The sequence below is a fragment of the Cyclopterus lumpus genome, chromosome 2 (genome assembly GCF_009769545.1).
Source record: "Cyclopterus lumpus isolate fCycLum1 chromosome 2, fCycLum1.pri, whole genome shotgun sequence".
NCBI lineage: Eukaryota > Metazoa > Chordata > Actinopteri > Perciformes > Cyclopteridae > Cyclopterus > Cyclopterus lumpus.
This window is the reverse complement of record NC_046967.1, coordinates 9617796-9640180: the sequence shown is the minus strand read 5'-3', so window position 1 is coordinate 9640180 and position 22385 is coordinate 9617796. Positions and strand designations below refer to the sequence as shown.

Here is a 22385-nt window from a genome sequence, read left to right as displayed (position 1 = left end):
CGCGCCGTCGGCGCGCCGACACACCCACTTTACAGGAAGAAAAAAAAACAAAAAAAACAAAATGGATGCCGGGTCTAATTTTTTATTACTTTATTTATTGGGGGGTAATAAACATGCGTTTTATGACCCGTCATAAATCATTCACGTGCGTGTACGTTCGCGCGCAAGGCCACCCCCCTATTACTACTTGTAAGTAATCAGTTGGGGATATCCATAGGGATATATTTTAGTTAACCATATTCACCTGGAGAGTATCCCCTTAACTGAAAAGCTTATTGTTTTGTAACATAAATTGATGAACAATCACCATTTTAATGTTCACAATCACATCAGTATTTTCCTTCAAGTGCTGACACTTCTTTTTACTTCATTTCAATAAAACACAGATATTCTCTTTCTGTTTTCAGCAGGTAGCATTCAGGCTGTTCACATTTAAGGTAGCTAACAGTACATTACAGAAGGAATTATATATATTCATAAAGAACCCACAGTACCAAGAAGTATAGTGCATATGGTAAATAAAACCCTCTAAACCCTTCTTCATATAATGTTCTTCATTGCACTCTTCACTTCTATTATTTCACCAAAGATTATGTTCCATTTCAGGCTCCATCTTAAGTCAGGAATCACCTGAAAAGACAAAACTGTGATTAGTCAAGATTAAGAGTTTGTCTCTGATGAAGGTTAAAATATAAAGATTGCTGTAACATTTCCTGCTCCTGAGAGGAGGAGCTCTTTTGATTTGAATGAACAAGAATAGATAATCCATCAGTGTGATGATTTTAACGTTTCTCAACCAAATATCTTCCCGGCTTTAACAAGTAATAGATAAATAAATAAAGAATTACATTTAAACGTACCGTGATCAAAAGGGGAGCTGTCTTCACCTAATTATTCCAGACCATGGTGATGAGGGCTTGGCCTCCCTCTGCATATCCAGGCTTGGAAGATCTGCGTTTCCTGAGACCAGTGGCACCGCATACCTGTAAAAAAGAGAGGATTGTTAGGTTTTTGTGAAAATGTAGATTTAGTCATATAAATAAATATTATAATTACAATTCTGTATTTCCTCCACCCCTGCTTACCGGAGCGCAGGATGGGCTCTTGGGGCACAGCACCAGTTTGCAGTGCAGGTAGATTTCAGAATTTGCCCCACTACTTTCATCTGCGAAATGAAACATGCGGAAAGAGACGGAGTTGGACAGTCCCAGTCCGTTTCCCTCCATCTCCACCGTCTGGTCAGCGGGGTTCGGGCATCTGCTCAGAATCAGGACAACAGACATGGTGAGTTCCTCGGCAGTGGATTCTTTCAGCCACCGGCAAAGTCTCAGAGTATTTTCTCACCTGTCAATAACCAGGTAGTATGACAGACTACTATTAGGGGACGACTGGTTGGTTGTCCAGCAGGAGTCGGTCACCACGGCGACCGTGTTGTCGTCCAGCCCCTGCATCTTCATCTCCAGCCAGATCCTCTGGTTCAGCTGGATGTCAGTGTCATTCTCGACATGGTGATTGAAGCCGGCGTCGGTGTAGGCGGTCATCATCACAGTGTAATTCAAAACTTCAGTTTCAATGTGCTGAAACACAAAGCTGGGGAGCACACACACACACACACACACACTTCAGCTGTCTTAAACTTGAACTTGAACTACACACAAGCTGCACATTACAAAGCAGTTGAAGCTCCGCCGGCCTCCACACACCTGTCTTTGATCCTAAAAGACGCACTCTGGATCTCTGGCTGTATGACAGCGCAGGAGAAGTCGATCTCCACCTGTTTCTGGCGGGTGATGGTTTCATTCAAGGAGCTGTTCCCCATCGTGATCTTGTTCTTGTAGATGACATGGCTGTCGTTTTTCTGCATTGTGACAGGTTTAGAATCATAAATCACATGCGTATTTCTATAAATAAAGAAAACTAATCACTCAAGTGACAAAAGAAGTCATTTCGAGCGAGACGTGTCATGACTTTTCCATAAGACGACAGGTGATAAACACAAACTGCATGCTTTTTTTTTATTGTTCTGAGCTGAAAACTGAAGGAAAGCACCCACGATGACCTCCGTCCCACAGGCGTCCCCTTCGAGGAGGAATGTCAACATGTGGGTCTGGTTGTCCGAGTGACCTTTGCAGTCCGGGTCGTTGAGGTGTAAGGTTGAGGAGTCGAGGCCCTTATCCCACAGAAGACATTCAGCCAGTGTTACTTTGATAGAGCTCTGCATGCAGACTGTCGGCTCGCCTGAACACCCAAAGGCACAAAGAAGTAAAACACATCATTATGGAGGCAGAAATACGCCCAGTATTTAATAAAAGAAAATCAGACAGCTGTGTCAACTCCACATCTTGAGGTGGATCAGCAGGTGGGTGTGCCTTTCTATATGTCAAATATGTCACATATAATTGCAGACAAATTAAAGTGGAAACCAAATACAACATTCTGACTTTCATCCCACAGTTGTTGCATTGTACCTAAAGTGTCTGTTGAATGGTACTTGGAGGCAAAGGCGGCCCGACAGGAGCAGCCGGCTTCACCGAGCTTCTCGACACAGAACTCATGATCACTGCAGTAGTGGTCCAGACAGGAGGCCTGACGGGTAGCAGCTACAGACAGACACACAGACAGATGAGTTTCACTTCCAAACCACTTTCAGTCAACGAACTGCAATGACTTTAGTATTTGAATCTCTTCTTTGTGTCTTTTGCGTCAACAGTTCTCGTCCCATTTCATCAAATTAAATCAAATTAAAACAAACGACGATCTTACAGCAGCTGGCATTTGACCTCCAGTCCCCCAGTGTGACGTTAACTTTCAGGAAACAGGCCTTGGCGTAAGCCTCCATATACTGGCAGGCGACATTGTCCACTGCCCGATTGTCCGCCGTGTATTTGCACGTGGTGCTTTTGCATGCGGTTATGTAGGGCTCTGGGTCAATGATGTGGCAAGCAGTGAAGGGGGCCTGAGACATTAGACCACAGCTGTTCCAGCGATGCAGAGAGGAGGAATGAGAGCAAATGATCAGTTTATAACAGTATTGTGTGTGTTCAGCCTCCAGAATCATCCCTGTTGGATTAAAGGGTGTTTAGTGTGTGTTTTGATGGGTCCGTTCTTACTATTCATTTGAGACGCTGCAGTCGACCGTGCTGTCGACGTCTTTGCTTTGTGGATTATCGCAGCTAGGCGTAGACAAACAGCACAGCACATTCAGTTTGAAACCTTTACAACATTAATAATCAGGTGACATCAGTCAGGGGTTCACGTTGTGACTAAGTCGTACCCAGTGGGAGACAATGGTGAGTATAACGACTCGCTGACGGTGGTGATGGATTCAATTTCAGACAAGGGGTTGCCACACAGGCCGGATCGTGCTACATCTTCTCCTGATCGGTGAGAGAATTAACAACAAATCAGTGAACTTTCAACCCAATGAGAACAGCTGTCAGTCTTGAATTCCAAACCCTATTTTCTTAGCATGTAGTTTTCTGTACCTGTCACATGTGCGGTGTCCCCATCAAAATGGACTATCGTTTTGGTTGCAGGTGTCTTCAGAGTAACTCCGGTCTGGTCCTTGGAGAGCTCCACGCCCTGAAGCTGCTGAGGCGTGGAGGTGAGCGTCTGTATTTGGTTGTTAATCTACAACAATGATAGAAACCCGGGCTTAAACATCTCAAATGTACAGCTATGTGTGCTTTGCATGTGCAATTGTTTCCACTTGGATTGTACTTTTAGTGATGTTCAGATATCCTTATTCTTTCCCCTTCATTGATATTTCTTGAGGGTTACTTAATTGAAAAGAATGTAGGATAGGAATATATACACATTATGCTTCTCCCTTTTCAGTCATATTGTATACTAGATTAAATATAGGCTTCACTTATTGTATTGTGTAAGATGAATCAATAAAACACGACTACTAAATAGCTGCACTCTTTCCTACTTTGTATTGAAACTAATGCAAAACAATAACCATCCATTCATATATCTATGGATGATAATATAAACATGTCTAATTGGTAACATGAATTAACAATAAAAAGTAAATATGAATGAGTGGAATTTTAAATCACAATATACTGATAACTTTGTAGACCACCCTTTGTGAAGAGTATAACAATATGTTTTCACAATTACTGAATCAATTCAGAAAAACCTTTCTCACCTTCTTTATCCGTTTATACGATCAGTGAATGATCAAACAAAGACAAACTTATTTGAATTAACAACCCTACAAATACATTGGATTGTAGCAGCTTACCCGAACTATGCCACCTTGTTCCAAATATATTACTGTTTGTTGTATATTTATCTGCAGGTAATTCAAAAATAGCACATCTTCAAGAAGTCGCTCCTCGAAAACCGCATAGATCTTGACTTCTGAATTGTTCATCACTTCGTAAGCACACCGATCAGGGATAGAGTGGACTTCGTTGAAGAAATCGATGACAGTGGAGCCAGTCACAGTGCACACGGAAGGTGGTCGAACACACTCTTTATTTCTGAAAGCAAAATCAAAGACAGAAAGGTGCTTGATCACGTGAAGACACACATTTCAGAAGATTCTACATTTATGAGTCAGTTTACTCCTAATGGGGAGTACCACTGCTGCTTTGATTCTGACCTTTGAGGACTTGCACATGTTTAAGTGTGGACAATAAGTGAAAAGGACTGTCTGCAGCTCATAGATGTAATATAATCAAAGCATATTGGGATGCCAAGCAGAAGTGTGCAGTGCTATTGTCACAAAGGCAAATGTCGTGACTATAACAAATAATCATATATATCTATGCAAATAAACAATATAGTCTATGGATCAAAAGAAAAGGTAATCAATTGGTTATCAATCAATTGGTTCCTGCTTTCTTGAAAACTTAATTCCAAATATAAAGAAAACATATTTACGTGTTGTTTCCCATGCAAACCTCCAGAACTGGACATCCACGGAAAACCATGCTATCGTGGGCATCACAGGACAAGACAGTGCAGTTTTCTGGGTTCCTTATCTGTGCGACCTCTGAAATAATGACACCTGGAAGCGGATGGGAGGTTTATGAAATTAGTTTTGTATTAAAATGTCACCAACCAGTGTGCAAAATTCCAGAGAAGAAAATGACACAAATTTCTTTTTATACATCACAACTTTATTTTGGAGATCCAGACAGAGTCCCGGCTCCTTCTTTGGTAACCACTGGATTCTCCTACCTCCTGATCTGCATCCGGTCAGGTCCTCGTAAACGCCGTCCCCCGCTTCACTCTTGGTATACGACCATGAACCCATAGTCCTGTTTCCGATCTTTGTCTCCATGTTCTTGAGAAGGATTAGACAACAATCAAGGTTAATACTGAACTACTGGGTGAACAGTGTAGGACTTGGATCCCCCTTTTTATATCTAGAAATATATATTTTCCTAAAATTTTCTGAGGTTACACTATGTTTACATGATGACCCTCTTTTTACAATTGTTAATGTCATATATATATACTGATTAGTGCTGTTTTTATTAAATGTACCTTTTGGTTCCCTGAAATATGTGTCACTGCATTATTGTTGTATGACTGCATTGTATAGTATCCAAAAGTTTCTGTTTCAAATGTAATTCCTAAATTCCTGTTCAACTCCCAGGATGCATCATTTTGTAACCCTCAACATTTGTTTGACATCCGTCAGTCTGAAAGTCGGACTCTGAGATCTCAGCCTTAGTAACAGACTCAGGCTCATACTTACAAGCGTAGCCGGAGAATAGTTGCTCAATGTTTGAACTACGAAAGCTGCTTCTGAGCCAAATTTGTAGAGACTAAATACAATCTGAAAGCATAAACAGATGAGATGTAGAAAATATTAGGAAATTGCTTCAAAAATATTTTTGATTTGATGTTCCTTTTAATTTTCAACATTTCATTTTGGACAAAAAGGCTGGACAGCCAACCAATCTAAAGACATGGCACTGATGATGACTCACGTATTGCTTGTCGTCATCATGTAATGTGAAATAATTAGAGCATTCTGATGCCTGCGTGATGCTTGGTAGAGCGTCATGAAGTGGGGATGGCGGTTCTATTTTGAAGTTCACGGTTTGTGCATTCAAGCTGTTTGCACCACCATGATCAGACATCAAAAGACACTCTTTGACTTTCAGATCGGTATTATCGAAACAAAGTGAAAAAGAGGAATCTGGATGGAAGGTCACCTACAAAAATAGAGAGACACCATTTATGAACTCACAATATTATGACTTTTCAAGGCACTTTGACTCAAAAACAGTTTAATTTCATCTAAAAAAGAAAGAAAATAAAAACTACATAGATTTACTCTTTGGGTCTTATTCATAATTTCTTGATAATTTCTCAGAAGTTTCCTTGAAAGAATGATGTAATTTGATATCGATCACTATTTCCCACTGAAGTTTTTTTTTATTATGTTCATTTAAATATATTAACATTAAACATAAATACCAACCAAAAACCAAAATTAGACTTGTCAGACAATAATAAAGTACAGAAAAACAAAACAACAAAAACACAACAACAACAACAAAAAACAAACCCATAAAAACAAAAACAGCAGACAAACAAACCAAACAGAAATAAAAAACAAAACAAAACAACAACAAAAAATACACTCACCCCGACACCCCTTTATTATCTTGTATCTTTTTGTAAATGTGCATACTCACATACTCTGCAGTTATTCCTGCATTTTCTTGATAACATTTACAGTACTACCTTCCAAAAAGGCAACACATTGGAGCACTCCCACAAAGTGTGTAGAAAAGTGCCCATTTCTGTGTATGATATCGATCACTATTGAGCATAGACACAATGTTCTGGGACAGATGTTTTAGTTTGATTAGTTATAGTTTTGTTGTGAACAGATTTCACGGGGAACTAATTCACTTTTCTTAATTAAACACATTTTGGCAATGAGGGGAAATCTTTGCAATGCTGTAAATGAAATCAGGCACAAAATGCTACAATAATATTTCTATATGAAAATGTCAATTATTTATAATTAATAATTTAAGTATTTCAATTTTCTGCAACTTTTAAATTTTACCGGGAGATTCCCATAGAGATGTCAAATCTAATTTTTGAGGGAGTCCTGGCCATAAAATAATCTGTTACATAAAATAAAGTGTTTCTGTAGCTCATACCAAGATGAGGATGTAAAACATTTAAAAGCACTTTCAACAATGACGGTGTGGGTTTACAGAATGACGTTTATAACTTGTCCAAATGACTGACAGTAAAATATAATATTCTTCAAACAGAAGATGTAAAGGTAAGGCTTTTCTCAAACATGGTTTAACTTTACTCACTTCTGCTTCTGTGTATTCCTTCCCATAAAAGAAGATGGGACAACTGCTGATATCGAACTTGTCTCCAGACTCAAGAGTCACAGACAGATAAAGCTCAACCTGGCTGGCAGCAACTACAGCGGGAATTTCAAGGAAAAAGAAATATCATACTTCAATCTATCAAGACTAACTTTAAATACACCGAGAGCGGGCTTTAATATAGGGGTATTATTTCATCCATAAATGTCACCGTCTTACAATTAAACCCCTCATGAAAATGCAGAGGAATCAACTGAATCTATGAAACTAAATTGCCCAAAACTTGACTTACAGAAATGAAGAAGAGTATCCATTGCCATTTATACAGATTTCATGTATAAGCACATGTTTTAATAATGCGTCATTCAAGTAATGTCTTACTTTTAAACCCACGCAAAATAACACTGTAATGAATGCAACGCAGATTTAAATTGTTACATTTTAGCCAGATCAAATATTCGGCGAGACATTAAATGCCTTTAAAATAAAAGGTCCCATAGTAAATGAAAATATTTCAATGGCTGCTTACCTGCCAGCACGAAGAGCAGCGCACCCGTCTTCATGATGGAACCCCCTGGCAGTAAAGAAAACCAGTTCACATCGTGAGTAATAAAACATGTTGTTGAATCCTCAATAACACTACATTCCATACCATACTAATACATACAATACAGTAGAAGGAATAGCATTTGTGGTTTCATTTATATGTACTCAATACTTTTCTTGCATGCTGCTGTTGGGTTATTAAAAGGTTCCCAAAGGTTCAAATGCAATGCTGATTCCCTGAAGTTTGAGCTAATTCATTACATTTTGGATTCTGCATCTGCGTGTTTTGAACCTAGAAGAGGTTGAAACTGAAAGGGGGTTAATGTTATAAGGAACTTTGGTTTCATCATAGAATTTAAGATGAATAAATTATCAAATTGAGAGAGTTGAAGCTAAATAAACAAGAACAACATGAAACCACTGTAATAATAAGTTTAAGAGAAGACAGCCTCTACGAGTAGGTTATTAAACCTGATCTAATAGTGAGGGAGTCTTTATTCCACCACCAATAAACATTTGGTGCAGAGTTTAAAAGATCAGGAATAAGAGGTGGAGGGCTTTGAAAGTAACCAGTATAATCCGACCTTGAAATATTTTCCAATTATTTTAATAAAATGCAGTTTTATTTCTCCGTTCTAAGTCTCTGCATACACACAATGGGTTTTGAATTTCCCCGCCTATATACGGAGATACCAGCATGATTTTAAAGACCTGTAGTACATACGCATCGTCTACGTGCAGCTTGTCTTACTTACTGGAGGTTGGCTGGAGCAGCAGGGTGATGAAGTTTTGCAGGTGGAGGTCGAGATGGAACTCTGGGATGTTTCAGCTGTCAGGCGGATGTGTGTGCTGCGTGTCTCTCTTGATCTCTTTTTATACAGGTGGTTCTCGTCCACACCCCTGAAGTATGTCTTAAACATTCTCAAAGAGGACATTCTTTTCATATCTGCACTAGATGTTCACCACAACATGCTTGTTTAATTGGGCCGCTGGTGTTGTTTCTACCTTGTGAGAGTGTGTGTGTGTGTGTGTGTGTCATCATGGCAAAATGTGCTCCTGGCGAAATCGATGAACAACCACAAAAGGTTCTGAGTTCTTTGCCAAGTGTCGATCTGGCCGTGGATAGATTCTGTCACGCGAAAGCGTTGACAAGAAGATGCAGTCACGAAACTATAATGAATACATGATCCCTCAAATCTTTTCTCCCATTACTTTGAGTATTTAATTTGAGTAGTTCAATTTTATACTGATACTAAACAACATTTTAGAGGCCAATTGTTTCCCCTTTTTTCTGTTTTTATAAGATGCCAGATACTTTTGCAGACTTACATTACCCATCAGAATATAGTCAAAAAACAAATGATGCTGTTATATTATATATCAACAACAATAGGACAAGCCCCAATGTTATCAGCTGCAACATTAAAATAAGGAATATATATCAATGCACCAATATGTATAATTTAATTATATAACATATTATTCCTAGAAGGGCCCTTTTGCAGAATGACTATATTTACTGTTGGTACTTTTTGTAGCCTCACTTTTAATACAGACACGAGAGAGATGTCAAACTTCTCATCAAATGTCAGCAAGAAATGTACATGCTGCACTTTTCTTTACAGGAAAACCAAAAGACACCATAGATGAGAAGAAAAAGAAAAAGAAACTAGTCCTGTGTTCAAAATGTAAATGTCGCATCACGATGAAGCGTTTTTTCATTTTGATGACATGAACAAGAATCCTTTGAGTTCTGAAATGTACGACTGAAACATCGTTCAGTGAATCAGGAAAAGATGTGTTGTCCATGTTGGAAAAGAAAAACAGACACTCACTGGGCACTTTCATAACTTAGTTAGATGTTTACCCAGTTTTTAAGGAACCATTTTGTACCAAATGATTCAGCACATCTCAACCCTTTAAACAAAATATGCACAACCAGTTTATCTTCAATCTGTTTTCGTTGGCCTCTTAACAAACAAACACACGCACACACACCCACGGACACACACGCACAGTCACAGTTCAGCCACTCCCTTCACCTGTTCACTCACATGCCTCTGATCAATGTTTTTGGATTCTTTACCTGTGACCATTTTTAAATGACTTTAAAAACCTTTTCCAACTCCACTTCAGCTTGTATTTTCATAAATTCCTGCTTTATACAGCACTTTTATTTGCCGTCTCAGAGAAAAACTTTAGGAGACACAGATAGAAAAAAAACATATTACAATTCAGTCAGAATTGTAATACTTTTCCTTCATGGCCAAAACACAAAAGTGCATTCGGTCTGCTGGCACCATGCTGAATATGCTTCATTACTTGTTTTGACTTCACAGACCAGAGCACATGGAAAAAAACTGCTCGTTTTCAGAAGTAAAAGTCAAAACTGATCATAAAAATGAAACAATGGAAAATCCCTATACAAAACATCAAATGATTACAAATTAATATTCAGAAATTGTGCATATGATTGTATAAACTATATATATTTGGCGTTATTCGCTTGATGGTACATCTTTTTCATGGCAGAATATCTGCCAACAACAGGCAGACGTAGATTGTACCACGTTATATGGAAATCAGCCAGTCGAATGCTTTTTAAAAATACACAAACATTTACTTTTTGTGTATTTAAGAAACCTCATCAACATTTAGGATAATGTTGACCTCCATTTTTTAATGGAGATTCCGTTGATGGATTACGCAACACGATATATCCGGAGGCAGTGCCGTTGCGCAACATTTCTGCAAAGAGTGTCACGCAGGCGCTGTTTCAGGTCATCTCCCGAGTCGGAAACCCGAAAGAGATTCTGCCTGACAGGGCACCCAGTTCATGTCAAGAACACTGAGAGAACTTAACGGGGTACTGGGCATTAAGTCTATTCGGACCAGTGTGTACCACCCACAGACCGACGGTCTGGTGGAGCATCTGAATAAGACCTTGAAGTCCATGATCCGTAAATGTATTAATGAAGATGAACGTAATTGGGATAAATGGCTTAATTCTCTGTTGTTTGCAGTGGGGGAGGTCCAACAGTGTCTGGTGTAGCCCCATTATTCTTGTTGTCAAGAAGGTCTATACCAGGGGTGCCCAATACGTCGATCCCAAAAGGTAGTGTGGGTAGATCGCATCACGCATGCAAAAAAAATAAAAATAAAAATATATTTGTTTTAAGGTATTGACCTTCAATGTAAAGTGCCTTGAGATAATGTCTGTTATGATTTGGCAGCAGTCATTTTTCTCACAGCTGACCACAAAAGCGAAGGCAGCCACCGGAGCGTCGTTCCGGGTGAGTCACTTCATAGTTAAGCACAATAAGTCCTTCCAAGAATTATTGCTACACACTGACGTGAGATGGCTTAGTCGAGGGAAATTCCTGCAGAGATTTCGAGAGCTCTGTCTGGAGGTCACAGAGTTTTTCCGTGTTGCTAAACATGCAGAATACAGCCAACTAAATGACGATCAGTGGCTGCTAGACTTGGCATTTTTAACCGATCTGACCAACATGTTGAATGATCTTAATGTAGAGCTGCAAGGAAAAGACAAAACCGTGGTTGATATGATCAGCTCAGTTAATGCTTTCAAATGGAAAATGCAACATCTGTCCTCAAAGCTGCAGCGCCATGATTTGGTAAACTTCCAGAACCTCGCATCAGAGCTGGAGACGCAAGGCAAGGCGTGTGTGCAACTTGATAGTGCACGCTACATACAGGGTTGCCAGGTCTGTGTGACAAAACCAGCCCAATGGCCAATCAAAACCAGCCCAATGGCCAATAATACCAGCCCAAAAAACAGCCCAATATCAGAACTCAAAATATGCCCGTGCCAAACCATATACACTGCTTTTAAAGTCCAACAGCATTGCTATCATTGCCAAATGTATTGTAATATCTACAAAGTAACACCAAATGTTTAGTATGCCAGCATTAAAAGCAGTTTTCCCTAAACAGTTATTTCACCTAGGTCCTAAAATGGCCTTGTGGACAATTCTGGAACTTACTCACAGAGGAAAAGTACCCCGACATGAGGAAATGTGCTACCTCCTTGACTGCATTATTCGGCTCCACTTATGCGAGTCAGCCTTTTCCCACATGAAGATTATTAAGTCCAAATACCGTTCCACCTTGACGATCATTTGGAAGTGTGCTTGAGGCTGGCTAACAGCAGCTACTGTCCGGACTATGCATCCCTGGCTGACTCCAATCAGTGCAAATCATCAGAATAATATAGGTACCCTACTGTAAATCTGTTGAAATGTAAGCTAAATGTGCTGTGGCTTCTGCTATGTGCTCAGGACCACAGATAGCTCTGCTGGTGTATGGGTACCTGTGCTGATGCTCCCCATTGACATCAGGACAGCAGAAAGTCTCTACACCTTCCGTCGCAAACTAAAAACACATCTTTTTCGACTATACCTTGAATAGGGAAGGTAGAGCCGTAGTAGCACTCTAGTAGCACTTAAATGTCTCTTACTGATAGCACTTTGTAGTTTAACTTTATTGAAGAAATTGTACTTGCTTGATTCTTGTTGTTCTGAGTTTGGACTCATGGTTTACTTATTGTAAGTCGCTTTGGATAAAAGCGTCAGCTAAATGACATGTAATGTAATGTCATTTGGTTGGTAGATCATGTTGAGCTGGTCATTTCAAAAGTAGCTCACAAGCCTATAAAGTGTGGGCACCCCTGGTCTATACGGTTCTGCGTGGACTATCGCAGGGTGAATGATGTGTCACGTTTCGATGGTTACCCAATGCCCCGGGTCGATGAGCTCCGGGACCGACTGGGCACTGCACGTTTCTTTAGTGGATTTAACCCAGGGCTACTGGCAGATTCCTCTGTCGCCAGGGTGCAGGGACACAACGGCCTTCTCCACTCAGTTTGGTTTGTACCAATTTACCACGCTTCCCTTTGGGTTGTTCGGGGCCCGAGCCACCTTCCAACGCCTCATGGACCGGGTGCTGCGTCCGCACGCTGCATATGCTGCCGCCTACTTGGATGATGTAAGAATTAAACGTCAGGTCATAAATCTCCCTCCACCAAACAGAAAGATAACAATATAGTTTGCCCCGCCCTAGCAACAGGAAAATATGAAGATGTATTGTCCATGTTGACGACCACTGGGCACTTTCATAACTTAGTTATCACATCCAGTAGCAACAGGGACTGGAAGACGTTTACCCAGTTTTTCTCAACCCTTTAAACAAAATATGCACAACCAGTTTGTCTTCAATCTATTTTCGTTGGCCTCTTAACAAACAAACAAACGCACACGCACAGTCACAGTTCAGCCACTTCCTCCTCATCAGTCTAACTCCCTTCACCTGTTCACTCACATGCCTCTGATCAATGTTTTTTTGGATTCTTTACCTGTGACCATTTTTAAATGACTTTAAAAACCTTTTCCAACTCCAAAGGAAAATGTTTTAAAATAAAAGAAACACTTCTATTTAGAGAGAAGTGTTCTGAAAGGTTTTTAGGAATGACTTCAAACTACTTTTGAACATCAGTACTTTAAATACATATATTTCTTTAATAGAAGTTATAATATTCCTTCTCTCCAGGTTCCTCGGTTCACTTTGCGACCTCCAGAAACCGGTTCTTTTCTCATGTTCCTTAGGTTCTACCAGGCCAATACATTTGTTCTGGGACTGTATTTAGTCCAAAAGCTTGGACCCGCTGTGGGCTCTGTAGGAATTTACAGATAATGTATCATGTAAAACATGCACAGCAGAGCATCCACAAATAACTGACAACAATTAGTAGGGTCAACACATTTCAGCCGTCTTAAAGTTTATGTGAAACGAAACTGGGGAGCACAACGCAGATAAAGAAATAGTTATGGAATTACATAACGAAGCGTTCGCGTACCTGCCTCCGCTGGTCCTTTCATATAACTGCCACTAGATGGGAGAAAACTGCAGCCTGACAGGATGAGATTCTCATAAATCACAGGAAATCAAACATCAACTGTATTCCTTATTACATAATTTTTATTTAAATGTGAATTTGATTTGTTTAGAAGATCAATGAATAACCACAACGTTGCAGTACAACCTGATGTTATTATGGAAGTCTTAATATACTGGACATTCAGCTTGTATTTTCATAAATTCCTGATTTATTCAGCACTTTTATTTGCCGTTTCAGAGAAAAAACTTTAGGAGACACAGATAGAAAAAAAAAACATCTTCCACTCTGAACCGTTCTTATAGTTCAATCACAACTTTCCAGGGAGATGCATCTGTTGACCTCCAGTCAGAATTGTAATACTTTTCCTTGAGAGTTCATGGACACAAAACAAAAGTGCATTCGGTCTGCTGGCACCATCCTGAATATGCTTCATTACTTGTTTTGACTTCACAGACCGGAGCACACGGGAAAAAAAAACTGCTTGTTTTCAGAAGTAAAAGTCAAAACTGATCGTTAAAAAAAATGAAATGATGGAAAATCCCTTTTGTGAAGCAGATACAAAACATCAAATGATTACAAATTCCTATTCAGAAATTCATCTTACATCTTTTTCATGGCAGAATATCTGCCAACAACAGGCAGACGTGGATTGTACCACGTTATATGGAAATCAGCCAGTCGAACGCTTTTTAAAAATACACAAACATTTACTTTTTGTGTATTCATGAAACCTCGTCAACATTTAGGAAATACAAATAACTCACCCCACTTTACCTCAGTGCACTTATAAACACGCTTACACTAAAAGTATTTTCAGGACTTTGTATAATTTAAACATCAGTAGAACTGAAAAATCGGCCATTGAAAACTTAAAAAACAAAACACAGCTGAATAAAATCTCTGATATTTTTCATATGAAATAAAGTAGTGGACAACAGAGTCATTAGCCCCTAAGTGTTTTTTTATTCCCTTACTTTTAGCAAGTCCCCCCCCTGCACGTTTTAACAACGTCAGGTCAACGATTATAAGTTAATGTAAACCAATTCACGATTGTCAATTTTGAATATGAAAAGTAAAAGCTACAGTTGGAAAGAGTGCTTTCTTTTAATATCATCCTCAGAAAAAAGAAAAAGTAAACACTCAGGATGTCCCCCGGATAGAGACATGCACACACAAGTCTTTTTTTATGATGTGCTATTCATTTGATCTTTTTTCCCCACCCCTACATATAAACCATGGCCATAATTACAACAAATACCTCTAAAAACTACGGTCTTGTGGTACATTTGGACTGGACCACATGGTCTGCTCCTCCTCAGTTGGGTTAAGGCACCTTCCCTTTTCTCCATGACCTGCTGTTGCACATTCATTTCAAGTAAAAAACAACTAGAGTTCTCTAACCCCAACACAAAACAAATAAATACATTCAGTGGCCGTGGGGGCCCGAGGAGGTGGATGGCGGCTGCAGTTTCTCAGACTTGAGGTCTTTGGCTTCTGTGTCTGACGAGGAATCCGAGTCGTGGGCCTGCTGCTGCCTCAGCCACATGTCCGCGTACAAGCCTCCCTTGACGAGCAGTTCCTCGTGTCTTGGATGGAGAGAAAAAGCGTGTCACTTGGAGCTCAGGGAAAAAGGGGGATGGTCAGTCTGACTTTCAGAACAACAGGTCACACTCACCGTCCTCGCTCGGCAATACGGCCGTCACTGATCACCAGAATCTGGTCCGCTCCGATGATGGTGGACAACCTTTTTGAAAAGAGAAAAAGAGCTTCAAACCCCTTTGTAGATAAAACAACTGAAACTGGAACAAATACCCCTCCAGCGCATGCGTCTCACCTGTGAGCGACAACAACTGTTGTGCGGTTGATACAGACTTTAGCCAGAGAGGCCTGGATGTTGCGTTCTGTCTGCGTGTCGAGAGCAGATGTGGCCTGCAGAGAGACTTTATTTGTGACGACTGAAAACAGCAATAACTTCAATGTGGAACAGGTTGGAGAAATAAGTGGTGGCTCATTGTTTCTCAGGCTTTAATCCCAAAATGCAAATCCGATCAAGTAACAACGCGGCAGTTTGTGTCTCCGCTCTGCTCGTCCACTCGGGTATCGCTGATCCTTTTTAATAATCTCACCTCATCCAGCAGGATGATCTGTGGCGCTTTGAGGATAGTTCTGGCGATAGCCACCCTTTGCTTTTCCCCTCCACTCAGCTTCAGACCTCTTTCCCCCACCTGCGTATCGTAACCTGCCGGGAGAAAATAAAAGGCAGGTAGTCAAAAAACAACAAAAAAAAATACGCGGGGGGATTCATATCCCTCACATTACTTTTAAATGTTGACATTTAATGCGGGAGGGCTACTCTCTCGCTCACCTTCGGGGAAGGTCATGATTTTATCGTGTATGTCGGCAGCCACAGCAGCCTCCTCCACCTCCCGGTCGCTAGCGGAGATGCGGCCGTAGCGGATGTTATCCCGGATGGTGTCGTTGAAAAGCACGGTATCCTGGGGAACCACGCCGATGTGAGCGCGCAGAGATCTCTGCTTCACCTGAGGAAAGAGACTAAGGAGCTAATTTATGCTCATCACAGTTGAATGACTTACTTTGCACATGACAGCTCCACATCAATTATGTCACTAATATTTGTTTGAATTGTAAAGCTCACAATGTTACATTTATGTCACAGAGGCATTGGCTCAGATTGTATCCATGTAGTTGTGTCCACCTCCAGTACACACTTTTTAAATATGTGCCTTTGCTGTGCTTTTAATTACTGTATGCTCAATTATGCTGTAGTTATGGTGCCAAATATTCACCTTTGATATATCCTGCCCGTCGATGCTGATGGAGCCTCCCTGAACGTCATAGAAACGGAAGAGGAGTCGCATGATGGTGCTCTTCCCAGAGCCCGATGGTCCCACCTGGGGAGATGAAGAGGAACTTACAGTTGTACAGTCCTGACAGAATATGGGCACTTTGACCGTGCTGGTGACTTGAATTGAAGTTGTTCCCTACCAGGGCACATGTATGTCCTGGAAGTACAGTGAAGGAAACATCCGTGAGAATCTCCTTGCTGGAAAAAAGTAAGGAAATGTGAGAACTGAGACCATTTTGAAAAATCTATATTTCAGCTCTAACCAGGCTGTCAAATCACAGGTGAACCGACCCATTAACGTAGCTGAAGTAAACGTTCTCAAACTCCACTGTCCCCCGTTTGTACTGAAGACTCCCGGCATTTACTTCATCTTTCACCTGCACGAGAGAACACATACGATATAAAAAAAAAAAACGCAGATCATAATACAGAGCTGAAAGTGGAAATGCAGAGCAATCGGCTTCCAAAAAAAAGTACCTCTTCGTCCTCTTCGAAAAGTTTGAACATGCTTTCCATGTCAATGAAAGAATTCTGGATCATTCTGCAGGAAAGAAAATAGAGTCGAACGTTGACAAGAATCAACCAGAAGAAAGGTCCGTGAGAGCAGATGGATCTTTACCGTGCTCAGGTCAATCACAATGCAGTTCCTTCTCACCTGTAGTAGGGTACCAAACAGTTGAGGGGGTGTACAATTGGATGATGTAGGTACCAAAAAGAACAAAATCTCCAATCTGAGACGAGAGGATTCTGTTTTCAGTCAAACTGACTTCTGACCAGTAAAAACGTGCAATAAAGCTATCATGTCGACGTGGTCAGTACCTGGAACTTTCTTCGGTCACAAAGTAGGCACAGAGCAGGGAGCCGGCCAGCAGGCCCGAGCCGATGATGATGTTCTGCGTTTGGTTGAGGAAGGCCAGGGACGCCTGGGTCTTCCACTCCGACACCTAAAAACAGGTGAGAGAGGGATGCATCAGAAGCATGCCTGTGGGGGCTGGTTAAATGTTGACTAGTAACTACTGAATCGCAGGACATTAGCTTGGACACATATAACGACTTAGACAAATTCCCATGTGAGAGTTCTTGCTGTGTTAGATTCAACTTGCAGAATCTTTGCCCGTCGATAGAAAATCTCAAAAGCAGCGATAACTAGACACAGGACTGACTAATGTCCCGATGTCACCTTGTCTGACTTGCCTGATACTTTAAGATGGCGTCCTCAAAGCGCCCAACCTCATAGTTCTCTGCATTGTAGTACTTCACCTGTTGAACAGGAAAAAAGAAGAAAAAAACAAAACAGGCAGAACCAAGTTTAACATCTTGGAATAACTTCTCTACGAGCCAAGATGTAGACGGAATAATGCTCGACGTACCGTCTCAAAGTTTAACAAGGAGTCCACAGCCTTGGACTTGGCATTGTTGTCCTGCAGATTCATGTCTCGTCTGTACTTGGTTCTCCATTCGGTGATGATGATGGTCAGAGCTGAGGGGAAAGATTATCAGGAAATCAGAAATCTTTCCACCAAACCGGTCACATTCTTAAGTCTTGTTATTAAAGGATATAGAATATTGGATGGCTAGGCTTCAACATGCACTACTTACTGAGGTACAGGGCCATGCAGACGAAGACGATGAGGCCGAACCAGGCGTTGAAATAGGTGATAAAGTAGATGATAGAGATGCCAATGTCAGCCATGGTTGGGATGATGCTGAACACTATGTAGCTGTGGGAAAACCAAAAAGGGACATGTGAGTTCCTTTTCACTAGGAATCCAAATACTAGGATACGGTTTCAGGGAACATATGGGTCCCAGGCCGTCTTACCTGAGCAGGCTGTTAATGGACGAGGTGCCGCGGTCGATGCTCCTCAGCACATCGCCGGTTTTGCGGCCCAGGTGCCAGCGCAGGGAGAGCGAGTGCAGGTGGCTGAACAGACGCACTTGGACCACGCGGTTGGTGAACTGCTGCACGCGGATCCACAGGAAAGAGCGCAGGTTACTGACGAAACCCGACGCACCTGGGAAGAAGGGGAAGGTCATGATGGAAGGGGACAGAGTGAGATACGTCAGGTGGAGTGTGAGCCGGGACATGGAATCAAGGCGCAGTATCGCTTGCTGAGCATTTGGTCCGTCTTGGTCTTACCTGCGCCGCCGCCCTGCAGGAACTTGAGCAGGACGTAAATGCACACTGTTGTAGACAGAGTGCGCCAGCTGCTGCCGTTAGTCAGCTCATTCACTGAGAGAGGGGCACAAACATTAAGGTAGATGAGGAAAAGAAGGCTTTTGTTGGGGGGCTTGAAGATAAGGTCGATAAACAAGACAATAAATGGGACAACGGTGTCCTCTGACAGCAGGGTATCTGCTGTCTGGAGGCGCTCAGCTATCAGAAGGATGTCTCAATTGTATCCCGTCACACACCCGCTGCAAAGCCGATGGGTGCATATTGAACATTATTTTGTCATGAGTTTGTTACTGAGCCCATTTAACTTGAGAAACAAACGTTTGAGTCTGCGGGGGTTCGGTAAAAAGATAGGCGCCTCACCGATGTTCTTGTAGTAAATGGGCACAAAGACGTTGATTGCTCTCTCGACTCCCAGCAGCGTCAAACAGAAGAGGACAAGAAGCTGGAGGAAGATGTTGCCCCGGGGCCACATGTAGGGAAGGAGCACGCGGACTTTCTTCCTGAAAGCCCTGCCAGGTGGACTGGTTCTCTTCTGTTACGCCCAAAAGGCTCTGAGATGGAGAAATATATTAAATACTGAACACAGCATTTCCAGACATTTAAAAAAAGTGTTGCCAAAAAGGAGCGTCACGGGGAAACACGCAAGCCGCTCACCTGTCCGCTGTTCTCCACGTCCCGCTCGTCTTCATTTATCAGCAGTATGTACGGTTTCCGCGGCAACCCGGGAGCTTTGAGACCGATGAAGAAGAGCAGCCCGGTGCCAATGTAGCGCATCAGCCACAGGGCGAACTGCACCTGAAGGGATCATTGGAACAAAACAGCTCGTAATGCAGCCTCTGAGTAATTTACACCAATAGATTATAAGATATTATTATATATAAAATGTTTTATTCTAGACAGTTTTTTTATGTTTTTGTTTGGTTTGAATGAAGTTTCAAATTGAATAAAGCACAGAATAAACAGGAGTTTAAAAATTCAGGACACATGCAGTAATGCAAAGAACAAAAACGTCTAGTCATGCTTACAGTGACATAAACAGGAAGTCACGGTACTGACTCGGTGTGGGAGGGCCAAGACTGTGTCTTACGATTTGATTGGTTAACCGTGACGCTTCTGGGACCTGATAGTCAGATTGAGCAATGACTCAGCAGAAGGAAAATAAGGCTCTAGTCTTGCCTGTCGGTCCATCTGCCTTCCTTTGTTGACTGAGTGGATACTTTGTTACACTTGAAACAAGCTTTGAGCCACGTGGTAGGTGTGTCTCACAAAGACGCACCTATATTTATTCTTTACGATAAAACTAACCTTTCGCCCATAAGCCTGTTAAAAGCCCACATCATGAAACAACATAATTCACTCAAATGATAAAGAGTTGTATCCTTGTGCAGAATAAGGACATACACTATTACACCTTAGTGGATCAAGAATGGAGATAAATTACATAAACACAACATGCAAGACTTTGTTACAATCCAGTCTGAAAATTGTATTAAAAAAATAGAGGGGCGGATACAAGCGGCCAAAATGAGCTTCCTCCGTAGGGTGGCCGGGCTCAGCCTTAGAGATAGGGTAAGGAGCTCGGACATCAGGGGGGAGCTTGGAGTCGAGTCGCTGCTCCTTCGAAAGGAGTCAGCTGAGATGGTTCGGGCATCTAGTCAGGATGATGCCAAAACCAGGCGTCGGGCATCTAGTCACGCCTCCCATTAGAGGTTTTCCGAGCACGTCCAACTGGTAGGAGGCCCAGGGGAAGACAGAGGACACGCTGGAGGGATTATATCTCCCGGCTGGCCTTGGAACGCCTCGGGATCCCCCAGAATGAGCTGGAAAGTGTTGCGGGTGAGAGGGGGGCCTGGGTCGGCCTGCTGAACCTGCTGCCACCGCAACCCGACCCCGGATAAGCGGGTGATAATGGATGGATGGATGGATGGAGGGGCGTTTATTCTCAAGAAATGTGTCTAACGTGAGGTTTGATCTCTCCTCACCTGCTGTTGTTGGTTCTCCAGGCCCCACCACCAGTGCGGACTGTACCAGGAGACGAAGGCCAAGTTCTCCGCTGAGAACGCCACGGCCCAGAACAGCAGCAGGGCCGCGCTGTGGCCCCTGGTCCGGTCCATCAGCAGGGCCCGGCGTCTCTCCACCCTGAGCAAGGCTATAGCCCACGCCCAGCCCAGCGCAGAGAAGCAGCCGTACAAACACCACATAGCCCGGAAGCTCTCCTCCGTTGGCAGCCCGCCACACCACCCCACCCACAAACTGGACCAGCAGGAGGACGGAGACGGCCTGCTGGAAGCCGTAGAGGCGGGAGCGTGGGATGAACTTGGGCTCCATCGGGGTGCCATATTTCTGGTAGAATATGCAGTGGATGGTGCCGAGGAAGAAGGAGATGGTGAGCAGCACGGAGGGGACCAGCGTGAAGTAGAAGCAGGGGGCGATGCCTTCATCCACCCAGGTGCGAGAGATGGAGGAATTGGCTTCACAGTAGCCCTGCATATACACCATGGCTGCAGCTGGGGAGAGACACACAGCACAGCCACAGATGAAGTGCAATATTAAATGTTACATTAAATGTTAGAAATTAAACGTACAACTACTGTTCCAAAAAAGAGCCCCATCTCTCTCTACACACTTGCATGGGAGCATTATAACGTTGCCATATTAGGCTGTGGACTTCAGGGATAGTTTTAGTCGCCCACTCATGGGTCAATGAAGGTGCCACCGCGCGTGACCCGACATGTAGGTTAACCAGTCCGCTAAAAGGGACAGCAGGCAGCCATTTAACGCTGTTACACACTCAGTTGTAAGCTCACCGGATTTGCAGGCGGTTTCTGTCCGCTTCAGTCACCTCAACGTCGCCCCACTTGTCGTGAACAGAGGTCACGCTATGCAAGTCCACTCGCAACTATCAGCCGTTGGCGAGCTTAGCTGTAGCTTTAATACGAATGTGACGGACGGATGAGAGCGGTGACACGTAACCGGGCGTCCGTCATCGCCGCGGATGTTGTCCACGCCGCGTGCATGTTGGTTCAACAACTCCTGTGTAGCCGTGACTCGGCAATTTACGCTTTATCGCAATCGACTGCATGGCCTGTTGGTGTTTACAGCTTGACCGGGGGACGTGAAAGCCTAAAACGCACCGTCACCGCCCCCTGGTGGATGAACACGGAACCGGTTCGTGGAGACCGGAAGCGAGCAACACGGACCCCAAAAAAGGGAGGACAAAATAACAGGGTGGAAGAAGATATTTTAGGTAAAAAGTTAGCCATTTTAAGCAGGTAAAAGTACAGAAAATATATGTAAAGGATCTAAAATAAAAGTACTTTATATAATTTTAATATTTTTACTGACACGATCTAATATAACCTTGTAAAAACGCACCGTCACCGCCCCCTGGTGGATGAACACGGAACTGGTTCGTGGAGACCGAAAGCGAGCAACACGGACCCCAAAAAAGGGAGGACAAAATAACAAAAGTTAAAAAGTTTGGCATTTTAAGCAGGTAAAAGTTCAGAAAATATATGTAAAGGATCTAAAGTAAAAGTACTCATTAGGAATT

At 42.3% G+C, this 22385-nt stretch overlaps 2 protein-coding genes across 2 annotated transcripts; both read right to left on the bottom strand.

The window, feature by feature from the left end:
* Positions 1-349: 349 nt before the first annotated feature.
* Positions 350-10554, bottom strand: LOC117743624 (alpha-tectorin-like). Its single transcript, XM_034551257.1, has 19 exons — positions 8630-10554; positions 7858-7902; positions 7311-7423; positions 5955-6182; positions 5720-5800; positions 5197-5302; positions 4897-5023; positions 4253-4493; positions 3486-3630; positions 3275-3377; positions 3111-3173; positions 2764-2975; positions 2469-2600; positions 2054-2238; positions 1704-1858; positions 1345-1590; positions 1086-1257; positions 861-983; positions 350-630 (listed from the first exon to the last, which is right to left on the bottom strand). The coding sequence occupies exons 2-18, from the start codon at positions 7889-7891 to the stop codon at positions 888-890; spliced, it is 2439 nt and encodes an 812-aa protein (XP_034407148.1). The 5' UTR covers positions 7892-7902; positions 8630-10554; the 3' UTR covers positions 350-630; positions 861-887.
* Positions 10555-13978: 3424 nt separating this feature from the next.
* Positions 13979-21988, bottom strand: LOC117743814 (ATP-binding cassette sub-family B member 6, mitochondrial-like). Its single transcript, XM_034551689.1, is given in 23 exon segments — positions 13979-15374; positions 15464-15532; positions 15623-15717; positions 15915-16027; positions 16154-16328; positions 16596-16700; positions 16795-16852; positions 16946-17031; positions 17132-17195; positions 17310-17340; positions 17343-17423; positions 17481-17598; positions 17849-17914; positions 18025-18134; positions 18254-18375; positions 18476-18668; positions 18794-18886; positions 19193-19343; positions 19345-19383; positions 19487-19627; positions 20815-21024; positions 21026-21339; positions 21640-21988. Coding segments are annotated over 22 exon segments (2586 nt in total). The 5' UTR covers positions 21332-21339; positions 21640-21988; the 3' UTR covers positions 13979-15214.
* Positions 21989-22385: the final 397 nt, after the last annotated feature.

What these genes read in the sequence shown, in the direction of transcription:
- LOC117743624 (XM_034551257.1), bottom strand. Translation starts at nt 7,891, where the DNA reads ATGAAGACGGGTGCGCTGCTCTTCGTGCTGGCAG. An exon ending in GACCGGATGCAGATCAGGAG is followed by an intron (nt 5,024 to 5,196) that starts GTAGGAGAATCC and finishes ATCCGCTTCCAG; the next exon opens with GTGTCATTATTTCAGAGGTC. An exon ending in AACAAGGTGGCATAGTTCGG is followed by an intron (nt 3,631 to 4,252) that starts GTAAGCTGCTAC and finishes TCATTGTTGTAG; the next exon opens with ATTAACAACCAAATACAGAC.